We start from the raw sequence: 22,453 nt of genomic DNA on the forward strand, positions 1-22,453 counted from the left end.
AAATCACTGTTAGACAAAACCAGTGTAGAAATGAAAGTTACAGTAATAGGATATGCGCCAGTACTTACCAATAGCAGATTAGTGTCCCCATTAGGTTGGCATCCAAGAAATACTTCAAAACTAAAAATAAAACAAAATTACTGAAACAAAAATAGTTGCAAAAATTCAAATAAAAAAATATTCACCACCATTTCTAAACAAAAACTCAACTCTCTTTCATTGGCACATACATCCAGCACCTTTAAAAAAAACTCAAACTGCTGTGTTGTCCAAACAAGACACAGCCAGAGAAAAAGCACCACAGGCATAAAGATGCAAGCAGGTGCCAGTGCCATAGAGACTCACCACTTGCATGAGTTCCAACAGTGCCACATGTGGCACTGAGGATGAAGTTATCGACTTTGCCTCGGCCAATTGCTGGCTGAGTACAATCTGCCAATGACCAGACGACAACAGACAGACGCCTACTCGAAAGGTAAAAGAGCAGCTCTTGCTCACTTGGTTATAGATCATTGTCTAGGGTTGACTTATACAGGGAACATCTTTTAGTGAACTCTTAGATATGAACAGACAGTTGCTGTAAATTGCATTTGCTATGTACTATGGAGCTTACCTATGATTATTTGCACTTAGCCATTGAGGGCCTTTTTTGTATTATATTGCATGCAATGTTGCAGACTTCATTATTCATCTAGTCAAAAAGACAAGTAAACCTTTTAACTAATTTGTGTGACTCAGTTACTAATTTGTTGGGGTGTTGTAGAACCTTCTTTCTCCTATCCTGTTACCTGACCCTGGGGCATATCTGTGTAATAGTGGCAGGGAGAAATTGTCTTAGTGGTGTGCTGCACCAGAAGCCATTTCATGAACTCACAAACTCAGCCTACCGTAACAACAAAGGCGACTCCACAGCAGTAGTGACAAGGCCTTTACAAAACTGGCAACGAGCGTTTAAAAAACAGACAAGCACCAGTTTTGCGGAATATTATTCTTTTAGTCATACTCATCTAAAAGGCTCTTTAACGCTGAAGTTCTCCTTTTCCCTCACCCAATAATACTTTTTATTGCCCCCAGTATCCTTAAATTGTGTCTGTACATGCTCCTGTTTCTTTTGTACCTAAATTCTACCAAGTGATTCACAGCCAAAGCCATGTACCCTACTTCATCTAACCCCTTATAACTAGCCCAGTCATCTGACATTATGATTAACCCATCTGCCTTATACCTTTTTATTAACCCAGAACAAGCTGTGCCTCAAATTATTATTATTTGTTCATCCTGTATCACTCTTTCCAGTCTTTTCATAAGTATTTGACTATGTGGCCTATAACAGAATACTGACTCATTTAACTAACCAGAATTTGTTAATCACTTCTCATTTTTACTTTTGTACAGGATTCTCCACAGCAAGCAATTCTGGAGCTCAGAAATGAAGTACTGACAGCACTAAACAAGAAAAATCACCCAGCTGGTAGATTCAGTAACCTTGCCAGAGTCTTTGAATGAATGGATCACAAATTTCTACTTAGCAAACTAAAGTGTTTTGCCATTAATGGCATCCCTCTTGCAAGGATGGAATATTTGCATCACTGGCGTCCCTGCCAATGTCATTGTCTGATGTACTCGTTGCTATCACTATCTTTTTCTGTCATCTGTGTTGCCACATATTTATTGCTGTGTCACAGGCATACTCGTTAGCAAACTCACTACCATGCTACTCCGACCATTTTCACTCCTTGTCTGTCATCTCCACTGCGGTCTCTGTATTTGCCACTTTAATCACCAGCGACATGCCCTGAAATCTTTACCTCTTCTCAGGATTTGGTTGTTCAACATTCTATCTATATAAGCTTCTCATTGTGACCAGAAATGGATTTTCCTACCACCACAAAATCAATAGTTACTTACACCCACCTCATCACTCCTACAGCCACATATTCTTTTACACCACATTTATTATCCCCACTTGTCCTTTCCACCTTTCTCACCTATCTTGCTGCAATTGCAGTTCCTCCAGCCTTTCCCCTGACGTCTTTATGGCTGTCATCTCATAGAATTTGGTATATTGCTGGTGGTCTGTGTCTTCCTAACATGATATTTCAACAATGTAATTCAGCATCTTCATCAGATGTTTCCTGAGATAGGTTGCTTTTCTGACCAGGCCCCGTATTTGTTCCTGGATGTTGCCTGGTGTTCACTATGCCATCTGTGTCCATTGTGGTTGTTTCTTATGGTGATATCCATCTCCAGGATTTCTCTCTTCTGTCTGCGGCCATTGCAGCTGTCTTCCATAGTGGCAGCCATCCCACGGTGTTCCGTATTAGGTTTACATCCACCAGGCATGTTCCTAGCACTATTGTGACACTGTACATGTTCCTTGCACTGTTTGCGACTGTTGCACTTTTCTCTCATGGCCATGCCATCCTCCTGGCATTCTGAGTTCAGTATGTGCCTGCAAGGTGCGCTTTCTGCAGCACCATGCAGCTGTTTGAGTTGCATATTGTGTCCACACACGCTGCAGCAATATCTTGTGGTGGTAGCTGCTCTCTGGTGTTTCGTATTATATGTGCTCCCAGGTTTTGTGCCTGAGGTTTCAGGTGATTGATGTTGTTCCCTATTTTGTACTTGACCAATGTGGCTATCTCCTGAGGAGGCAGTTGCTGCTTGGAGCTCTGTATGAGGCGTGATCCTGTTAATTATACCTCTTGTCATCTGAGGCTCCTTACAGGTGTTTCTGTAGTGGTTCCAAAGTTGGATTCCATGCTGTACTGAGCCAGTATCCTGCTTCTGGTTTATTAGCTTCTCCACCATCTGGATTTCAATAGATTCATTGATGACAGTTCCCCAGAATTTAGGTGTTTGAGCCAGGATCGTGGATTTGTAATAATTCATAGTGGGTCCAAGTTCCAGGCAATATTCTGCTATTGCTGATTTAGTGGCCTTTTGTAACCTGGTAAGTCTTCAGTGTTCCTTATGTCTTATGTCCACACCTCTGGATGATTGACCAATGAAGACATGCCACATTCATGAGGTATATTGTAAATATGAGATTTTCTTAACACTAGATCATCCTAGACCATTCCAAGGAATGCATTGATCTTGCTGAGTGGGCAGAACACACTTTTAATTTTGTGTTTCCTCAGGATTCTGCTGATCTTAACAGATATATGCCCTGTATACAGTAGAAGGGATTCCTTTCTGGTCTCTTCTGCTTGTTCCTCTTCCGTTGTATCAAGTCATATTGTAGGATGTATTGCTTTGTGGATGGCCCTTGTTTAGTATCCACTAATTGTCTGGGCCTGAGAGTGTTGTGGTTTGGTGTACAAGTGTTCTGAGCAGCCCTTTCTTCTGTTCTGGGTGGTGGCAACTGTCTGCCTGTGGATATAAGTTGGTGCATGTTAGTTTCCTATATACACTGTGGCCAAATGTGCCATCTGCTTTGCTCTTCACCAGGACATCCAGGAACGGGAGTTGACCGTCATTCTCTAGTTACAAGAATCAGGCCTCATAGGGGGCAACAGGTAGCAGTTACTTCCTTGGGAGACAGACACAGCGGTCATGGATAAGATAGGGCACATCAACCATCTGAAACCATCAACATAACCAAGCAGAAGACATTGTACAGGACACCAGACTGCAACTACCACCGCAAGAGATTGCTGCAGCTGGTGCAGATGTAATATGCAACTGCAACAGGTGCCTGATGCTCTGGAAAGTGCACCTCACAGGTGCTTACCAAATCCAGAATGCCAGGAGGATGACATAGCCACAAGAGAAAGCTGAAATGGTCACAAACAGCATAAGGAACACCAACAGTATCACAACAGTGCTAGGAATGTGCTTGGCAGGTGCAGACCTAATACAGACTGTAGGATTCTGAACCAATATTCATTGATGTGATTCCATACGCTTCAATGATAGACAGTGATTCTGATGGTGTGACCAGTCCTGCTGGAACCATCATGTCTAAACAGCACACCCACAATATGATGATCCAATGTAACAGTAATGGATGTCATTGTCACCTGTGGCCAGAAATACAACTGATTTTCTCTTGATCTGCAATCTGTGTTGCTCTCCAAGAAACACATTTCACTGATGACTATTCCCAACATTTTGAGGTTATCAGTCTGTCAGCACTGTACTGCTCTCAAGAGGGCATCTAGAGGAATCTGGTTCGCACATATGTTGTCTGTAGCATATTGGAAGTAATAGTGGCGTGGGTGCAAATGACCCCTGTAGTCAGCATTTGTAATGTTTATTTATCTGCAGGTAGGCCACTTACTTAACTGGAGATGATCACTTTAATTCAACAACTCCCCCCCCCCCCCACCTCCTTCCTTTTCTCCTTCTTGGGGTATCAGTGCACACCTGTGGGGAAGTACTACTTTTTCTGGTAGTGGCTGTCTGATTGACCAGTTTCTTTCTTATCTTGATCTGTGTCTCTTCAACGATCCTACCAAATTATGTGCCACCTATGGCACCTTTTTGGCTGTTGATCTTACAGTATCTTCACCCAATCTCATGGATTCACCATAATGGTTGCTACATACTGATATTTGTGGCAGTGACCATTTTCCTATGATCCTGTCACTTCCTTCCCTCTGTCTGACAGACCAGTTACCACAATAAGCACTGCAAAGAGCCAAGTGGTAGTTTGTATGCTCCTGTGGTCACCTTCACCCCCTCTCTGTCAGGTTACATTGGCAAAATTGCAGGAGACCCACACCACTGGAGTTGGTGTCCCCCCTTCTACAGGCCCCCTGCACAGCTGGCCAGTGCCATGGTGGACCAACAACATTGTAACAATTATCCAGGATTGCTGAAGAGCCTTGCATCATATCAAGTGACATCTTTTACTGTCTACCCTCCTCACTTTTAAGCAACTTTGCACTAAGGTGCACTGTCTAATTAAAAGCAGTAAGAAGCAATGTGTGGTTCACGGGAGGAATGATCCACAACCGACCATCTCATTTGGTTAGAAATGGCAATTTGACATGTTTTTTCTAAATGCTAAGACTTTCCTTGCCTACATAAGGCATATAACACCACATTTTGCTGCCACATCTTACTTACCTCCATGACAGGATTTTGAGGCTTCCTACTGATTTTCATTTGCTAGTTCTTATCCCACTGACTGCTCCAGGTTAGAGTTGGCACATCACTCATCTCTCCATGAGTCTAAGTAAATGGTGTTCCACAGGGATGTGTGCTGAATATCACACTCCTCATTGCCATCAGAGGCTAGTGATCTATGTATCACTTTCTTTTTGAATACGAGGGACATTTGATCCCCTGACACCAGCCCTTTGGTGGGATTACCTGTTGGAATACAGCTCAAGTTCCTTTGCTGGGACCTCCACGTGACCTGTGACCTATTTAGGATGTGCTCCCCATGTTTCCCTGTTCCTCCCCTGCCTTTCCCCCTTGGTTAGTACCCAGGCCACTAATTAGGACTGATCTATATATTTCAAACTCCTAAAGTTTTGTCATCCTCATGATCTTTCAGCATCTATTCCTTTCAGTTCTTCAGTAGTATCAGGATGCTATAGTCATTTACACTGATGGCTCTAAAACCATGGATGGCAATGTATATACTTTTACATCTCCTGCTGGTCAGGAACAGCATTTGTTGCTAGGAACATTTAGTGTTTTTATGGTGGAGCTGACAGTCATTAACAGAGCCCTATTTTATATCGAGTCTGTCTCCATAGCTGAGTGGTCACCATAGATGACTGCCATGTGGAAGACCCAGGTTTGAGTCCCTCTACTGCCAAGGATTTTTCCGTGTTGGGAGGACCGGTATGTGGTGCAAACAACCTTGTGATGCAAATTGTGGAGCTACTTGACCAAATAATAGTGGCTCCACAGTCTGGAAAGTCTGCAAAGTGTCTGGGACAGCTTTGCAAGACAAAGGATGACACAGAAGGTGGTAAACATCCTTAGGGCCTTCATGACCTGACAAGGAGTTGAGGAGCTCATGTCTTTTCTTTTCTTTCTTTCTTTCTTTTTTCCCCTGAAAAACAATATTTATAATGACTCAATCAGCAGTCCCCAGACCACTGATGGATGTAACTCTTATCACTCTGATATCTGCTATTCATGACCTTCTCTCTGTCCATAGTTGGAGCGTCTGCTCAATTGTCTGCCTTTGAGTCCCAAGTGATATTGGCATCATAGGTAACGAACTGGTCAACCATCTGGCTAGAGAAACAATTACCTGCACCATGTTTGCTCTACTGATCTCAGTCATGGATTTGTGGATGCAAAAAAGATATTGGTTCAATCAGAGATGGAACAACATGTGGTACACTACCATCCCTCTAATAAACTCTGCACTATCAAGGTGACTACTGCTACATGGTGCTTCTCCTCCCATTCCCCCTGGAAAGAATCCACCATCCTATGTTGCATCCACATTGGTCGTACCACACTAAGCTATAGTTTTATTTTATGTAACAAGTCTCCTCCACATTGCAGTTGCAGATCCTAACAGAAAGTAGCTCTTACCCCAGTGGAATGACCTTTCCTTCCGGCCCTCCACACTAAGCATGGTCCTCCAAATTTTTTGCTTTAGTATTAGTGGAGGACTCATGGACAGTTGAACTGGTTCTCTGTTTTCTCCATGAAAGTGGTTTTCATTCTTAGATAATAGTTTAAACTATCTTCAGTGCAAGGACAGGGCAGTTGAGGTTGGAGCTTCTCCCACAGCTTGTAGGGCCTGGGGTACCCTCAATGCCATCTCTTATGCCAGCTGTCTCTGTCCTCCCTCTTTTAATCTGTTTTAATTGCTTTTAGATGCAGTTTGCTTTTTCTTCTGCTGCATCCTATTTACTATTTTTGGGGTAGCATGGTGGATGCTGTTCCTCTATTTAATGCTTTTGTCTATAATAGATTGGGCATGGGACACTTAGGAGAGAGATGGCTCCCATTGAGTGCAAAACATTGTGGGAACACTCTCCTGCTGCTTTAATTATTTCCCTCACGTTCTTTTATTGACCGTTTAGCTGATTTCCACAATGTTTTTAGCTTTCCCACTTTTACTGTTATGGATCTCCTGACTAGAAGGCTTTCTTTACTCTATAACTGTCTTCTCCCTTAATAAAGTTGGTAAGGGATCAGAAGCTGGTGGGGTGTCTCTTGCTGCAGTTGAGCCCTAGGAAATCCCTTGTTTGCTCCGACGTATGAACTGGCCCAGTCCATATTCTTTTTACTCTTTCATGATGTATGTCTTAGCTCTGACACCCATACTACCTTCAGTGCCTCAGTTTTACCACTGCTACATACTTTCGTCATTCATCACATTTATGATGGACATAACTAGCTCCAGATGAACTGCTTTTTGACTAGGGGCTGATGACCTTACTGTTTAGCCCCTTAATGCCCCAACCAACCAACATTTCAAGGCCACTATGAATCAAACAAGCAACTTTTCATCTCAAGGGTGTCTCAACAAAGTTGTTTGTGATTTAAATTTGTTGGAGCAAGAGGCTGACCTTTTGGCTTTGTAGGTTAAGCATGGAATCCTCTTCTCTTTCATACAATAGTGAATGGTTATTGTGACTTCTTTGTTGTTTTTTCTGAATGTCTGTCCAAGGAAGGCTGAAAGGTCTTTTGTAAAGATATTCAGTCCATTATGGTGACTCCTGGTCATGTTTTCAGTGTTAATGAGAGATAAAGTTGGTCTAAAAGCAGTACTTCTCCACAATATAAACAAATTCCCTTCTGTTCAGATTCCTCACATAGTTAATCTGAAGGAGTCATGTGATGATTTTAGATTACTACTCACACTTGTCCAGAATAAGAAGTACAAATGCCGTGTATGTGGAGATCTCAAGTGTAACGAATTAGGCCATGCTCTACGTATAACAATACTGTCTTGCTATGTATCAGATGCTACAATACTGTTTGGTGTGCTCAAATGTCAGCAACAAAAGGCCATAGATGAAAAAATACACATCACACTAATATCTTTGCCACTTATGTGCATATAATTTTGTAATATTCAATGTCTCTTTACGCATACTGATGAAGGAAAGAAAGGTTCCTGACATAGTAATTACAGCCATGTTTGAGACCATCTACATATCTAAAGGTGATATCTTGAGAAGGAATTTGTGGCTGATACTCAGTTCACTTAGGCAATAAACAAGTCTTATGTAAAAATCCACATTAAAACTTACTAAATTATTAATATCATTGATATTCAATCCTTCTAATTTACATAAGAAATCCACTAAGTTCTTGATGGGATGTACAGAATGACCTACTAGTGGAAGTAACAAAATATTTTGCTACACTGGATGTCAGATTGCCAGTGTTACTGGTAATAGGGCAAAGAGAAACTCCTTCCTTGGTGGGATCTTCGGAAGATAGGAAAAGGGGGGGGGGGGGTGAGGTGAGGTGAGATGAGATGTAACAGTACAATAAGAGTTGATATTTTGGTGGTCTCCTGTGACATAAAACTTTTCTTCAGGAGGCTGTTTGTGTTTCTCTCAACCGTTTTTGTTGAGTACTTTGGAATAATTTTGACAGTTATGTTTAGGATCAAGTTTTTCATTTACCTGTCACAAACATTCAATATGCCCTCCACTGGGCACACAACAAATGTACAGACAGTTGTCATACTCATCCCCTACTTTCGTGAGCAATCCTAGATATATTGCTTTCACTGCTGTTGCTGCATGATGGTGCCATTCGTTTAACATTTCTGGAATGGGAGGAATGTACAAAAAAGAGAGAGAGAGAGAAAAGGAGGAGGAAGAAGAAGAAGAAGAGAGAGAGAAGAAGAAGAAGAAGAAGAAATTGAGCTCAGCTGATATTAGATGCCAGTAGTGCAAAGCAATATTTGTGCACTGCTTACATCTGTTTCATCATTGCGGTTCACACTCTTCGCAAAGATCAAGTTGCACAGTCATAACTGAATTCCTGCTGTTGAATCTGAGAACATGAAGTACCTTTTGTTGCTATGTACTTGACTACACACACATTGAATAATGAACAAGCAACACCAGAAAGACCACTACTGATGACTTAACGCTGGTCCCAAGGTAAACTTTTAGTTTCGAAGCATATGTTAAAATTTACCCAAAAAGTCTGTTGCCATCCACATAGAAGTTAGTCATGTGTAATCGGATGAATCTTTTCGAAACATGCTTCATGTCTTGTTGCCAAAACCAAGATTTCATATTTCAGACAAAATCATGAAAATCATATTTCAACATAATAGACAAGTTCAAAAGTACTTTAAGTAATTAATATGTGGCAAATGCAGAAAGTAAGTTAAAGGCTCTTTATACAACACAAATATTTCTTGTTGCTGACATACAGGCATCATATGGTTGGGAACTTTTCACTGGCTACTCCAGACCATGCTCCCATTGGCTGCTTCCAACTTGGAAAAACTGATACACCTCAACTAAATTGTGCAGATGGCCACAGTGACATTAGATTTTATAACACAACACTCATTTACTGTACTTTATGTATGTGAATTACTTCTACAATTACCTTTGATTTCATATTATTGTACCCTGATTTTCATTCAGCTCCTATTAGCACTTGAAAATTATTTTACTGTAGACTGAAACTACCCACTGATAACTAAGCAAACCAATTACTATTGGATTTGTTTGGAAGTTCAGATAACAATTTTTTCTGAACTACGAGAGACATTTGTTGTTAGAAATTATTGTAACAGGTTATATTTTTGGGACTTACACCTACTGTATTCAGGATAAGACAAAATTGAGAAAGAAATCTGTAAACCACATCAATTGCTAAAGAAGTAGCAAAAACTGAAATTAGTGTCAGTTAGTGACACCCTTCATTTATTCGTATACTGAATATTATTTAATGACAAAGGAAAGAAAAACTGTTTTGTGATCTATTCCGTGCAAATAACAGTGTATAAAAGCACTCTGTCTTCAGGCCACAAATGGCCCATTGGGACCATCCGACTGCCGTGTCATTCTCAGCTGAGGGTGCAAATAGGAAGGGTGTGTGGTCAGCACACTGCTGTCCCAGTTGTTATGATGGTTTTATATGACTGGAGCCACTACTATTCAGTTGAGTAGCTCCTCAATTGGCATCACGAGGCTGAGCGCACCCTGGAAAATGGCAACAACACATGGCAGCCCAGATGGTCACCCATCCAAGTGCCAGCCATACTCGACAGCACTTAACTTCGGTGATATGACAGGAATGAGTGTATCCACTGTGGCAAGACTGTTGGCATATAACAGTGTATACCATTTTCAATAATGTCCTGAATCTCTTTTTCTAGTATGTTAAAACACCACAAAAAATAAAAAAATATTGTTTATTGTTATAATGTTCCAAGTGCTAGCAAAAATATCAGCTCAGATACTACTTTAACACCTTGTACTTCATATCATCAAACTCTAACTATTCTACATCATATATGATTCAATATTATTAATCAGTAATTGATAAAGAAGGCATGTTCATACATACTGTAAAAAAAGCTATTATTTTTCTCATTTTCAGTAATGTAACGTGCACAATTGACAACAGCAGAGACTTAGATGTAGTATGAAGAGTTGATTCACCAACATTTCTCAGCATCTGAAAAGATCTAAACATGGTAAGTTCTGAAAAAAGTAATGAAGTCATGTTTAAATACAGAAATGAATGCCATTGGATGCTTTGTTTCTATTCTTACTTGACTGTAGTTTAATTTCTGACTAGCGCATTACGTAAAATAAGGGAAAGGTAGCCACTCATCTATAGTGAATTCATGTGGTGCATAGAAACACATGAAAGAAAACATTATTCACACTATCTTTTGAGCTCTTCCTCTTTCTCTAGCAAAAATACACTCATTTACATACACAACCACACAGAAAAATACACATTCTCATACCTAATGCTATGGGAGTACGTCTTTGTGCATATATGTGGTTTTGTATGTAAATAAGTGTATTTTTGCTAGAGAGATACCAAAAGGTCAAAAGCTAGTTTGAATTCTGTTTTCTTTCAAGTGTTTTTAAGTGCCACATTTCAGTTTGCTATAAGGTGAGTGGTTGCCTTTGCTTTATTTTACATATTACTCCACCTAGGAATTTCTGTTGTTATTGTAAATTGACTAATATCTTGTGTATAGAATAATTTTGTGTCTCTCAACATTTATTTACAATGTGTTTCTCACTGATTTTTTGTTGTGAATTCTTTTTACTTCTAGCCTCCAAAAAAGAAAGGTGGAGGTAAAGGTGGCAAGAAAGATGGGGGAGGTTACATTGTGGATGGTGTGTCAACAACTGAGATGACACATGAACAACTACAAGAATTTGCTCAGAGACTGAAGGAAGAAATTGACAGAGAGCGAGAAGAAAGAAATTATTTCCAGCTTGAACGTGATAAGTTACAGACGTTTTGGGAGATAACTCGTCAACAGTTAGAAGAAACCCGTGCAGAATTAAGGTATCTAAGCACTGAAGATAACTAGCTTCCACAGACACTTATTGTTGTGTGCAATAACTTATATTTACTTGATTTCAGTATCAAGTAATCATTTGTTATCCATCCTCTCTCAGTAGTGTACTATTCTAGATAGATGTTATCTATTTTAGGTTGTCATATAGGTTGTCTACTATAATTATTTGTTTGCATGTGCCTCTGACCTGAAATATGGCTTAAAAATCTCTGGTCATTAAATTTCACAAGGAAGGATTGCAAATTATGAAATTTTACTTATTGCCCATATAAATTATAACAAGAAGCACATGTGATTAACTTTTTAGATCATTTGGGAGTATAGAGGGTGCAAAGTTAAGTATGCAAATCTGCATACCTGACTGGGTTCTAACTGGGATGGATATCAAGTCAAACTGAACTTGTGTAACAGATATGGGTACATACAAGTTGCTTCAACTCAGTATGAGAGTCCATCATTTGTAGTGGTTGGTGAGTGTAGGTATGCCAGTCTACCTGCAGTCGTGACAAGATGTGTTCAGTATATGAGAAATATGGAAAACGTGCTGGACAGGGCAAAATTCAGATGCCTTCTGTATCCAAGTAGGGTACAACATCATGGGTGATACATAGTCTTGCATTGTATTGTTAAAAGATAACACCGTGGAGACCTTGAAGCTAGGACACAGCCACTGGCCTTAACATGTCAGAAATGTAATGGGTACTGTCCAAATTATCAGCTTTGTGAACGAGAGGAGACTGTGTTATGTAACCAATTTTGTAGAATCTTAAAATATATTCTGAGCTGAAACATAATGAGATACCTTGAACAGAGTGACCTCCTCCATGCCAACCAGCATGGATTCTGAAAACATTGATTATGTGAAACCCAATTCACACTTTTCTCACATGACATACTGGCAGCTTTGGATCAAGGTAGTTGGGTAGCCACAGTATTTCTTGACTTCTGAAAAGCATTTGACCGAGTACCACAGCTACAGTTATTGTGAAAAGTATGATCATATGGGGTGTTAAGTGAAATTTGTGACTGGATTGAGGACTTTTTGCCAGGGTGGACACAGCATGACCTTGCATACAATATTAATAGAACTCTCACTCACTGGTCATACCGGACTCAAGAGTCCATTACCTCAGCAACGTATTTTCACCATTGGTCCCTGTCTTGGGCTATTTCCTTCCATTCACCTTCAATACCTAGGCTCCTCAAATCAGCCTTCACAGTGTCCTCCCATCTATGTCTCGCTCTCCCCACAGGATGTTTTCCCTCTAAGTGCCCTACCGGTACTCTGCATGCTGCCTTGCCCTCATCCATTTGAGCTACGTGACCCGCCCATTGTAGCCTACGTGATTTAATAATACTGATTATGTCAGGGCTTGAATAGAGTTCGTGAACCTCTTTGTTATGCAGTTTTTGCCACTCTCTGCTAATGTCATCCCTTTTTGCTCCGAAAATTTTTCTCAAAATTTTGTTTTCAAATACTTGAAACGGCTTGTTCATTTTGCACAGTGAGAGACCAAATCTCACATCCATACAGCACAACTGGTAGAATAATAGTTTTGTATATTCTAATCTTTAAATTCCTAGACAATATCTGTGATGAGAGTAAGCTATTCAGTGAAAAGTAGCATGCATTTCCCACCTGTAAACTCTTCTTCAGTTCGGATTCAGTCTCATTTCTCGAAGTGATGTCCATGCCTAGATACTTAAATGTGTTCACTTTTTCAAACTGCATGTCTCCAACTCTTAACATTTCCTGATCTACTGCTGTTGGCATTCTAGTAGTAACCAGGTATTTAGTTTTGTCTTCACTTATCCTTAGACCTACATCTTCACTAGCCTTGATTAACGCATTTGCATTTGCTGTTACAGATTGTTTCCTATCGCTAATGATGTTTAGATCATCTGCATACCCTAACATCTTAATATTTCCATTTAACTCCACACACTCTGAATTATCTGCTGCCATTCGTACAATATATTCTAGGACTAAATTAAAAAGTAGCGGAGACAGGGTATCTCCCTGCTTAAGTCCGTTCTTTATTATGAATTCTTCTGACTCCAATTTCCCCACGCATGCCTGAAGATTGGCAGTCGTCGATTCTGATCCCAATTTTTAAGAAGGGCAACAAAATGGATTGTAGTAATTATAGAGGGATATCGCTATTACCAGTATGTTCCAAAATTTTCTCGAATATTCTGCTAAGCAGGCTTACACCATATGCAGATGAAATTGTGGGGGATTACCAAGCTGGATTTTGGAGGAACATATCAACTATAGACCAAATATTCACCTTGCGTCAAATTTTGGAAAAGAAATGGGAATGCAATAAACCAGTGCATAATTTTAACATAGATTTTACAAAAGCATATGATTCAGTATTGCAATCAAATATTAATAGAAACCTCAGGTTTTTTGTGGACAATGGAGTTACCTATAATGAAGTCCTGCCTGAAAGAACCTGCATAAATATTCAGTTGGAACTTGATAAGATTTTAAAGTGGTCCAAAGATTGACAACTTGCTTTAAATCTTCAAAACTGGAAAACTGTGCACTTCACACAATGAACAAATATAGTATTCTGTGACTATAATATCAGAGAGTCACTGTTGGAATCAGACAAATCATAGAAATACCTTGGTGTATCACTTTGTAGGGATATGAAGTGGAATGATCACATAGGCTCAGTTGTGGGTAAATCAGGTGGTAGAGTTCACTTTATTGGTAGAACACTGAGGAAGTGCAGTCAATCTGCAAGGGAGATTGCTTACAAATCACTCATGCAGCGGGTTCTAAAATATTGCTGAAGTGTGTGGGACTCACATGAAATAGGACTAACAGGGGATATTGAATGCATACAGAGAAGGGCAGCACAAATGGTCACAGATTTATTTGATCCATTGGAAAGTATCACAGAGATGCTGAAGAAACTGGACTGGTGGGCTCTAAACAATTACTCTAGGAATATACTGCAACCCCCTAAGTGTCACTTGCATAGCACTCTTGAGGAGAAGATTAGAATAGTTACAGCACACAGATGCATTCAGACAATAATTCTTCCCACGCTACATTCATGAGTAGAACGAAAAGAAACCCTAATAACTCGTACAATGGGTCTTACCCCCTGTCATGCACATCACGGTGGTTTGAGAGTATAGCCGTAGATGTAGATACAAACAGGCAATGTCTGTTCTCTTTGGATCATCCACATATGGATATGTCCATTGTTATGCTGTACACAGAATTGAGATGTGTCTGAAAAGAGGACTGCCACTCCAGTATCCAGCATTGTAGTTGGATGCAACACTGTTGGCATGCCTCTCTCTGTTGCCACATCAAGAAAGGCTGCAACATTGGTCCCTATGCTGACATTCAGTAGTGCTCCAGATGTCATTGCACATCCATACATCTGTATGAATACTTTTCTTATCTTGTTGCAAACATGCCCATTTCCAGGCTCAAGGTACATGGTGGCATCTTTTGCATGATGTTGAGCATGTCCCTTCTGAAACCATTGATTCCATTTTCTCTTGAAAGTCGTGGTATAGTGACTAATGCTAGCAGCAATATCTCTGAACCATAAAACGTTGTCTTGATAGGTCATGATCCAGCTCGTATTGAATTCCAACACATGCTGTTCCTACAAGGGGCATAACATGACTCACATACAAATTACATCCAAATGTGATTTCTGAATTAGAAACCCTTTGCTTTCCAAACATACAGATTGTAGATACTGTTGCTTGTATGCATTGTATGCAGTGGCACTGAAAAGGTATGCATTTACATATCTAAGCCTGTAGTACACCTCATGCCAATTTGACATTCGGTGCATGGCACTTTTGTGATGTTGCAACTTTATTGGACAACAGTGTAATTCACAAAAATAACATGAGTGGAAAAACAAAGTCTACATGGTCAGTAGCTCATTATGTGCAGAATCCCTATTTTTGCTGATGACACTAAGTACAGGGCTATTACAAATGATTGAAGCGATTTCATAAATTCACTGTAGCTCCATTCATTGACATTTGGTCACGACACACTACAGATACGTAGAAAAACTCATAAAGTTTTGTTCGGCTGAAGCTGCACTTCAGGTTTCTGCCGCCAGAGTGCTCGAGAGCGCAGTGAGACAAAACGGCGACAGGAGCCGAGAAAGCGTATGTCGTCGTTGAAATGCACTCACATCAGTCAGTCATAACAGTGCAACGACACTTCAGGACGAAGTTCAACAAAGATCCATCAACTGCTAACTCCATTTGGCGATGGTATGCGCAGTTTAAAGCTTCTGGATGCCTCTGTAAGGGGAAATCAACGGGTCGGCCTGCAGTGACCGAAGAAACGGTTGAACGCGTGCGGGCAAGTTTCACGCGTAGCCCGTGGAAGTCGACATATAAAGCAAGCAGGGAGCTAAACGTACCACAGCTGACGGTTTGGAAAATCTTACGGAAAAGGCTAAAGCAGAAGCCTTACCGTTTACAATTGCTACAAGCCCTGACACCCGATGACAAAGTCAAACACTTTGAATTTTCAGCGCGGTTGCAACAGCTCATGGAAGAGGATGTGTTCAGTGCGAAACTTGTTTTCAGTGATGAAGCAACATTTTTTCTTAATGGTGAAGTGAACAGACACAATGTGTGAATCTGGGCGGTAGAGAATCCTCACGCATTCGTGCAGCAAATTCGCAATTCACCAAAAGTTAACGTGTTTTGTGCAGTCTCACGGTTTAAAGTTTACTGCCCCTTTTTCTTCTGTGAAAGAAACGTTATAGGACACATGTATCTGGACATGCTGGAAAATTGGCTCATGCCATAACTGGAGACCGACAGCGCCGACTTCATCTTTCAACAGGATGGTGCTCCACTGCACTTTCATCATGATGTTCGGCATTTCTTAAACAGGAGATTGGAAAACCGATGGATCGGTGGTGGTGGAGATCATGATCAGCAATTCATGTCATGGCCTCCACGCTCTCCCGACTTAACCCCATGTGATTTCTTTCTGTGGGGTTATGTGAAACATTCAGTGTTTAAACCTCCTCTTCCAAGAAACGTGCCAGAACTGCGAGCTCGCATCAACAATGCTTTCGAACTCATTGATGGGGACATGCTGCGCCGAGTGTGGGAGGAACTTGATTATCGGCTTGATGTCTGCCGAATCACTAAAGGGGCACATATCGAACATTTGTGAATGCCTAAAAAAACTTTTTGAGTTTTTGTATGTGTGTGCAAAGCATTGTGAAAATATCTCAAATAATAAAGTTATTGTAGAGCTGTGAAATCGCTTCAATCATTTGTAATAACCCTGTACTTTGTACATGAAAAGTAGTTGAAATGTCTTGTGGATATCCCCTTATACTACACAATTTTTGTTGTTTTTAGTTTGATGAACTGACACTATAGTATACATCTCTGGCATGTTACTGTAGAATTTGTCACAAATTCACGTTAAATGCAAGTCCTTGCGTTTCACATTTGTATTTACGTATATAAGCTGATGTATGGTATTTTCTTCATGTCAGAGTGAAATCACAGGTTTTAGATAAATTTGTTTCTAAAACCTGGATCTTAAAATTTTACGTAAAATTTAAATGTGCATATGTGCATTTTGTGGTCATTGTACCAAAAAATGTGCATATATTACAAGATATTTTGTATATTCGAATGGTGTGTGGTAATCCACCATGTTACCACTCGTTCCATACTGGTGATGCTGCTGTGACTACCACATTTTGCAAGGTGCCAGCACAAGCTGTTGCTATTCAGCTCACCCGCAAAAGTGTCCGGCAATGCGGGGCCAGCCACCAGGTGGTGGCACTATCAAGCATCAGAAGACAGCACTGCATATGGGCTCCTGTATACCACTGTCAGTCAGCACTACCTCAACATGCCGATCAACAGACTGACTTCATATAACCCCAGAGTGGAGATAACTCTTTCTCATTTCATTATTGTACTTACTCATAGTAACTTGGACTCTACTCTTTGCGATGAATTGTGATTTGTTTCTGGGACTCAGGCTGGCTTGTACCCTGGACTTGTATGGAAGATCAGAACTGTGTTCACTTTAAAATAGTTAGAACTTTGTGTGTGTTCTTATTTGTGTCTGGAACTGACACACAAGTGGCGATGAGGGTAGTTGGACTTCCATGTGGGTTGTTCACTAATTTGAGGGTTATGACTGACACATCCTTGTAGGCTGCGCTTCAAAGTTTACTGCAGTAGCAATTGGAAAGCCAATAGAATTTGTACTTGCAACAGCAAGAACACACAGCCATGTTGGGCAGTATGTTGATACAACAGCTGGCAAAGCCACAGCAACTGCTAGCCCATCTGCCTCCCTTCCTCACCCACAATGAATCTTCAGAAGACTGAAAGGCATGCAAGAAGTATTTATACCAACACTTCACTGCCTTCACTGCTGCTACCATTAAGGGTCTTTTTTTCATGGATTACACCCCAAATGTATCAGTTGTTGGGGAATTGGCTCCACTTCAGGAACATACTTACCTTTCATTTGATGAAATGTGTTTCTTATTGATTTCTTATTATCACTGGCCTACTCATCTTATTTGCATGAGGGTGAAGTTTTACCACTGCAGGAAGCAACCTCATCAATCATATCATACTTGGTGCCATTATCTTAGCTCTCAGTACAAGGAGTCAGGAATGCTATCGTTAGGTTAGTACCAGATAAAGAAGTCCACCAACGGACACTACAATTTGAAGACCTCCACCTTTGAAGAGGTCCTTTCTATTGCTCACTTGTTTGTAATTCATCAGTGTCAGGCTGCCAGTTGGATTTGTGGGTGGACGTGGCTGCTGTCAACTTGGCCAATGGCAGGCATTTGGGTTCAACCAAGTCCTTGGAGGCATAAATCATGGCAACACAATGTGCCCTTAATCCATACACCAGACAAACACATCCATGATGGTTTGTTTTCTGCATGCCCCTTCCTTCATGCCCTGCCTTTTTTGTTCAACATGACCGGCCTGACTGAACAAAGTGTTGACCTGCCTGCCATCACTGTCGAAAGGCGGGACACATTGCAGTGGCATGTCACTGTCCACTCGTGCCGTAACCTTCAGCCTCCAAACAATGAGCATTAATGTTATCAGCCCTGTGTGTCACAGTCGTGCAACAGTTTCTAACAAGTTTTTCATCAATGTGTGTATTAACAGGATGCTATTTCAGCTGCAAGAATATAAAGGCACCGTTGTGCCTCTTATTAATTCTCATATGTACCTGCACCTCGGTGCACCTCCTGGATCCTGCTATTTATCTTGTAAGCTACAACAGCCAACAGATCCCCATTCTTGGACAATTTGCAGCAGAAATTATATACAAGGCCGTGATCTGTCCATTAATTTTTGTTGTGGTGTACAGTGCTTTCCTGAAAAACTTGTTTAGCTTTGATGCTTTCACAGTGTACGATTTCATTATTGCCAATTTGGTTAACCGTATTTTTACCAAGTCCCATATCAGAAACTTGATGAACTTTAAAGGGTTTTTTCAATCTTTTTTTCAGTAAAGCTAGGTATTTTATTTTACTGCTGATATCACCTATAACTGATGGGGACAGCCTCTTCGCTTTTTTTTTTAATCTTTTCTCCAGTGTCACTGGTGCTCCACAATCAGGCTTTTGAGGTGGAACTTCCTGGCAGATTAAAACTGTGTGCCGGACCGAGACTCGAACTCATTACCTTTGCCTTTTGTGGGTAAGTGCTCTACCAGCTGAGCTACCCAAGCATGGCTCACGCCCCGTCCTCACAGCTTTACTTCTGCCAGTACCTCGTCTCCTACATTCCAAACTTTTACAGAAGCTCTCCTGCGAACCTTACAGAACTCGAGTCTCAGTCCGGCACACAGTTTTAATCTGCCAGGAAGTTTCATATCAGTGCACACTCCACTGCAGAGTGAAAATCTCATTCTGGAAGCTTTTGAGGTATTGAACGTATTTTATCCACCCAGTGGACTTTGTGTTAGTGATCATCAAGAAACCAACTGGTGAGCTCCAACTTTGCAGTGATTTGAAGGCGCAGTCAATGGACAAGCTGTGATAGACACATACCCCACCACATGTCTGGAGGAATTGGTGATGAAACAGGCAGAAGGTCAATATTTTCAAAGTTGTAGCTATTGGGGGCATATCTTAAGCTCCTGCTTGATGAGGCATCTTAGCAGTTACTTGTCATCAACACCCCTATTGTCTCTACAGGTATAAAGGGTAGCAAGTGTTCCAGCTCTTTTCATTGTTTCTTGGAGCAACTCATACAATGTGCTCCTTGTGATTTCAACTGTCTGGATGATATTATGAGGGTTGACTGAAAAGGCATGCCTCCACCTTCATAACTCTTCAGCAGTTGGCAGCATTGGTATGCAGCAGGTACTGGCTTGTTCCATAGCCTCTTCTCTACAGCTCCAGTTGGCAGGAAGCCTTAGCATTGAATGGTTGTGTTGTTACAGTGGAAAATATGGAGCCCTGAACAGACGGTCGGTCAATGCGATTTAAGCAACTTGCAGTCCTTGAATTCTTGACAGCAGAAGGTGTCACCTCAAAGAAGATTCATCAGAGAATGAAAGCAGTTTATGGTGATTGTGTTGATGTGTGTACTGTGTGTCTTCCTTCTCGCAATGTGAGAGGAGTCCCTGGCAAATTTCAAGCCTGTGCACCTGCATTTCAGGAGTCGTCATCCGGGGTACCCATCGGGCACAGATCTTCGGATAGCCAAGCAAAGCAATAATGTGATCCACATGTTCCTGTGAAATGCTGATTGTGCTTGCAGTTTCTCTCTGAGTGATACGACAATCGTCCTGAGTCAATCTGTCAACATTTTGTTTGTGAAACTCGGTGGTTACTGTCACAGGATGTCCAACACTTTGTTTGTCATGCAGATCAGATGTTCCCACCTCAACATCTTTAAACTTACTTGCCCAACGACACACAGTACTCACATCAACACAATCACCATAAACTGCTTTCATTCTCTGATGAATCTCCTTTGGGGTGACACCTTCTGCTGTCAAGAATTCAATGACTGCACATTGCTTAAATCGCATTGACCGACCGTCTGTGCAGGGTTTCATACTTTACACTTTAACAACACAGCCGTTCAATGCTAAGGCTTCCCAAAAACAGGAGCTGTAGAGAAGAGGCTACAGAACAAGCCAGTACCTGCCGCATATCAATGCTGCCAACTGTTGAAGAGTTATCAAGGTGGAGGCATTACTTTTCAGTCAACCCTCGCATAATCATGGGCTCCTCCACCAAGGAGTATCTGTGGAACCTTCGGCTTCTATTTCAGACTCTGCAGGATGTGGGTGTCAAGTGTAACCTTGAACAATCACTCTTCTTTTAGCACTTTTTTGAATACCTTGGACATGGGCAAATGAGCCAGTGACCAGTCACATTGCTGTCATTGATGCTCTTCCTCTATCCTCTAACCTGAAGAGGTTCTGGCTTTCCTCGACGAAATTGTTTATCATCATAAATTCATCCCACAAGCGGCTGCCAATGCATGTTCTCTTAATTGGTCACTAAAAGAGGGTATGCTGTTTATTTGGACAAGTGCTTGTGGCCATGCATGTACATCTTTGAAGGACAATCTTTGTTTAGCCCTTTGCCTTGCCACATTCCAGCCAGATACGCAGCTTGTTTTGGATACTGAAGCATGTACATCTTTGAAGAACAATCGTTGTTTGGCCCTGTGTCTTGCCACATTCCAGCCAGATAAGCAGCTTGTTTTGGATACTGAAGCATCCCAGTTTGAGCTGGGAGCTGTGCTGACCCATTGCAGTGCTGACAGTTCAAAGCATCTGACAGTGTTCACCTCCAAGACACTCAAAACAGTGTAGAAGAATTATTCCCTGGACGAGAAGGAGGTCCTCATTATCATTTATGCAATCAAGAAATTTCATGCAGTTTTATATGGTGTGAAGTTTCACCTTGTCACAGATCACAAGCTGTTAGTGTTCCTGTTTAACCCCTATTGCACCTATCAGAGAAGATGGCCTGCAGACTACAACTATGGACCCTGTTCCTCAGCCATTCCCATTATGAGATTCACTTCTACCCAACAGCTTAGCACTCCATTGTGGGCACTCTTTTGAATCTTTCTGTGGGTCCCAATGCCAGATTCAAGAGGAAATCCTTGACGGGGAAGCTCAGCAGGCAGAGGAAAGCTGTCCTGTTATGAGCTCGAATATCACTCTTGCTATCAGCATGGATCCTTTACTCTGCCAGGTGCAGTGAATACCCAGCAAGGGTGGCCCAAATGACCTCCAGCCCAAGCATCGGACCCCATCTGTAATTATTTTCTGCTGCACCACAGACTGACTCTCGTCAAAGGTGTGATCTTTTTAATGATGGAACATACCATTCTGTGGTAGTCATTCCAGCTTTCCTCCAGTGGGACATCCTTCATTTCTTGCATCACAGCCATTCGGATGTGTCACAGACAAAGATGCTTGCTCACCACTGTGTCTACTGTCCTCAGGTCAGCCAGGTAATTGAACACTTAATTGCTGTTTGAACCAAGGTTCAAGTCACCAGGCAACTCTGTGGCAATGTTACTCACCATGGCTGTCACCCATGCAGCCATGGGAAAACATCCACCTGAATTTCACATACCCCTTCTTGGATGCATTTCAGCTGCTTGTCACTGATACATACTCTCAGTTCCCATACATCATCAGATTTCACGCCATGTCAACACAGTCTACTGTGCACGCTCTCACCCAGATCTTCTCCATTGAAGGCCTTCCCTGTGCCCTGGTGATGGGTAACAGACTGCAGTTCACTTCTCAGACCTTCCAAGACTTTCATGCACAGCATGGTATTCACCGCATCAGGGTACCCCATTTCACCTGCAGGTCAATATGGTGGCAGAACACCTCACATGGATGCACACTGATTAACTACAAACAATGTAAGAGAAGTTTCAGCAGCTGCATGTGCATTCATATGTTTCATAGACCAAAATGATAATGTTGACTGT

General features: G+C 41.3%; 1 protein-coding gene across 1 annotated transcript in view; it reads left to right on the forward strand.

The window, feature by feature from the left end:
• Positions 1-22,453, forward strand: part of LOC126187803 (dynein regulatory complex subunit 4) — a 155,987-nt gene that overhangs the window by 25,602 nt on the left and 107,932 nt on the right. Inside the window, exons 3-4 of the mRNA XM_049929088.1 lie at positions 10,510-10,606; positions 11,204-11,442. Of these exons, the coding sequence (XP_049785045.1) occupies positions 10,604-10,606; positions 11,204-11,442 (242 nt within the window). The 5' untranslated portion in view covers positions 10,510-10,603. The remainder of the gene's footprint in view (positions 1-10,509; positions 10,607-11,203; positions 11,443-22,453) is intronic.

Source organism: Schistocerca cancellata, chromosome 5, assembly GCF_023864275.1.
Source record: "Schistocerca cancellata isolate TAMUIC-IGC-003103 chromosome 5, iqSchCanc2.1, whole genome shotgun sequence".
Classification (NCBI taxonomy): Eukaryota; Metazoa; Arthropoda; class Insecta; order Orthoptera; family Acrididae; genus Schistocerca; species Schistocerca cancellata.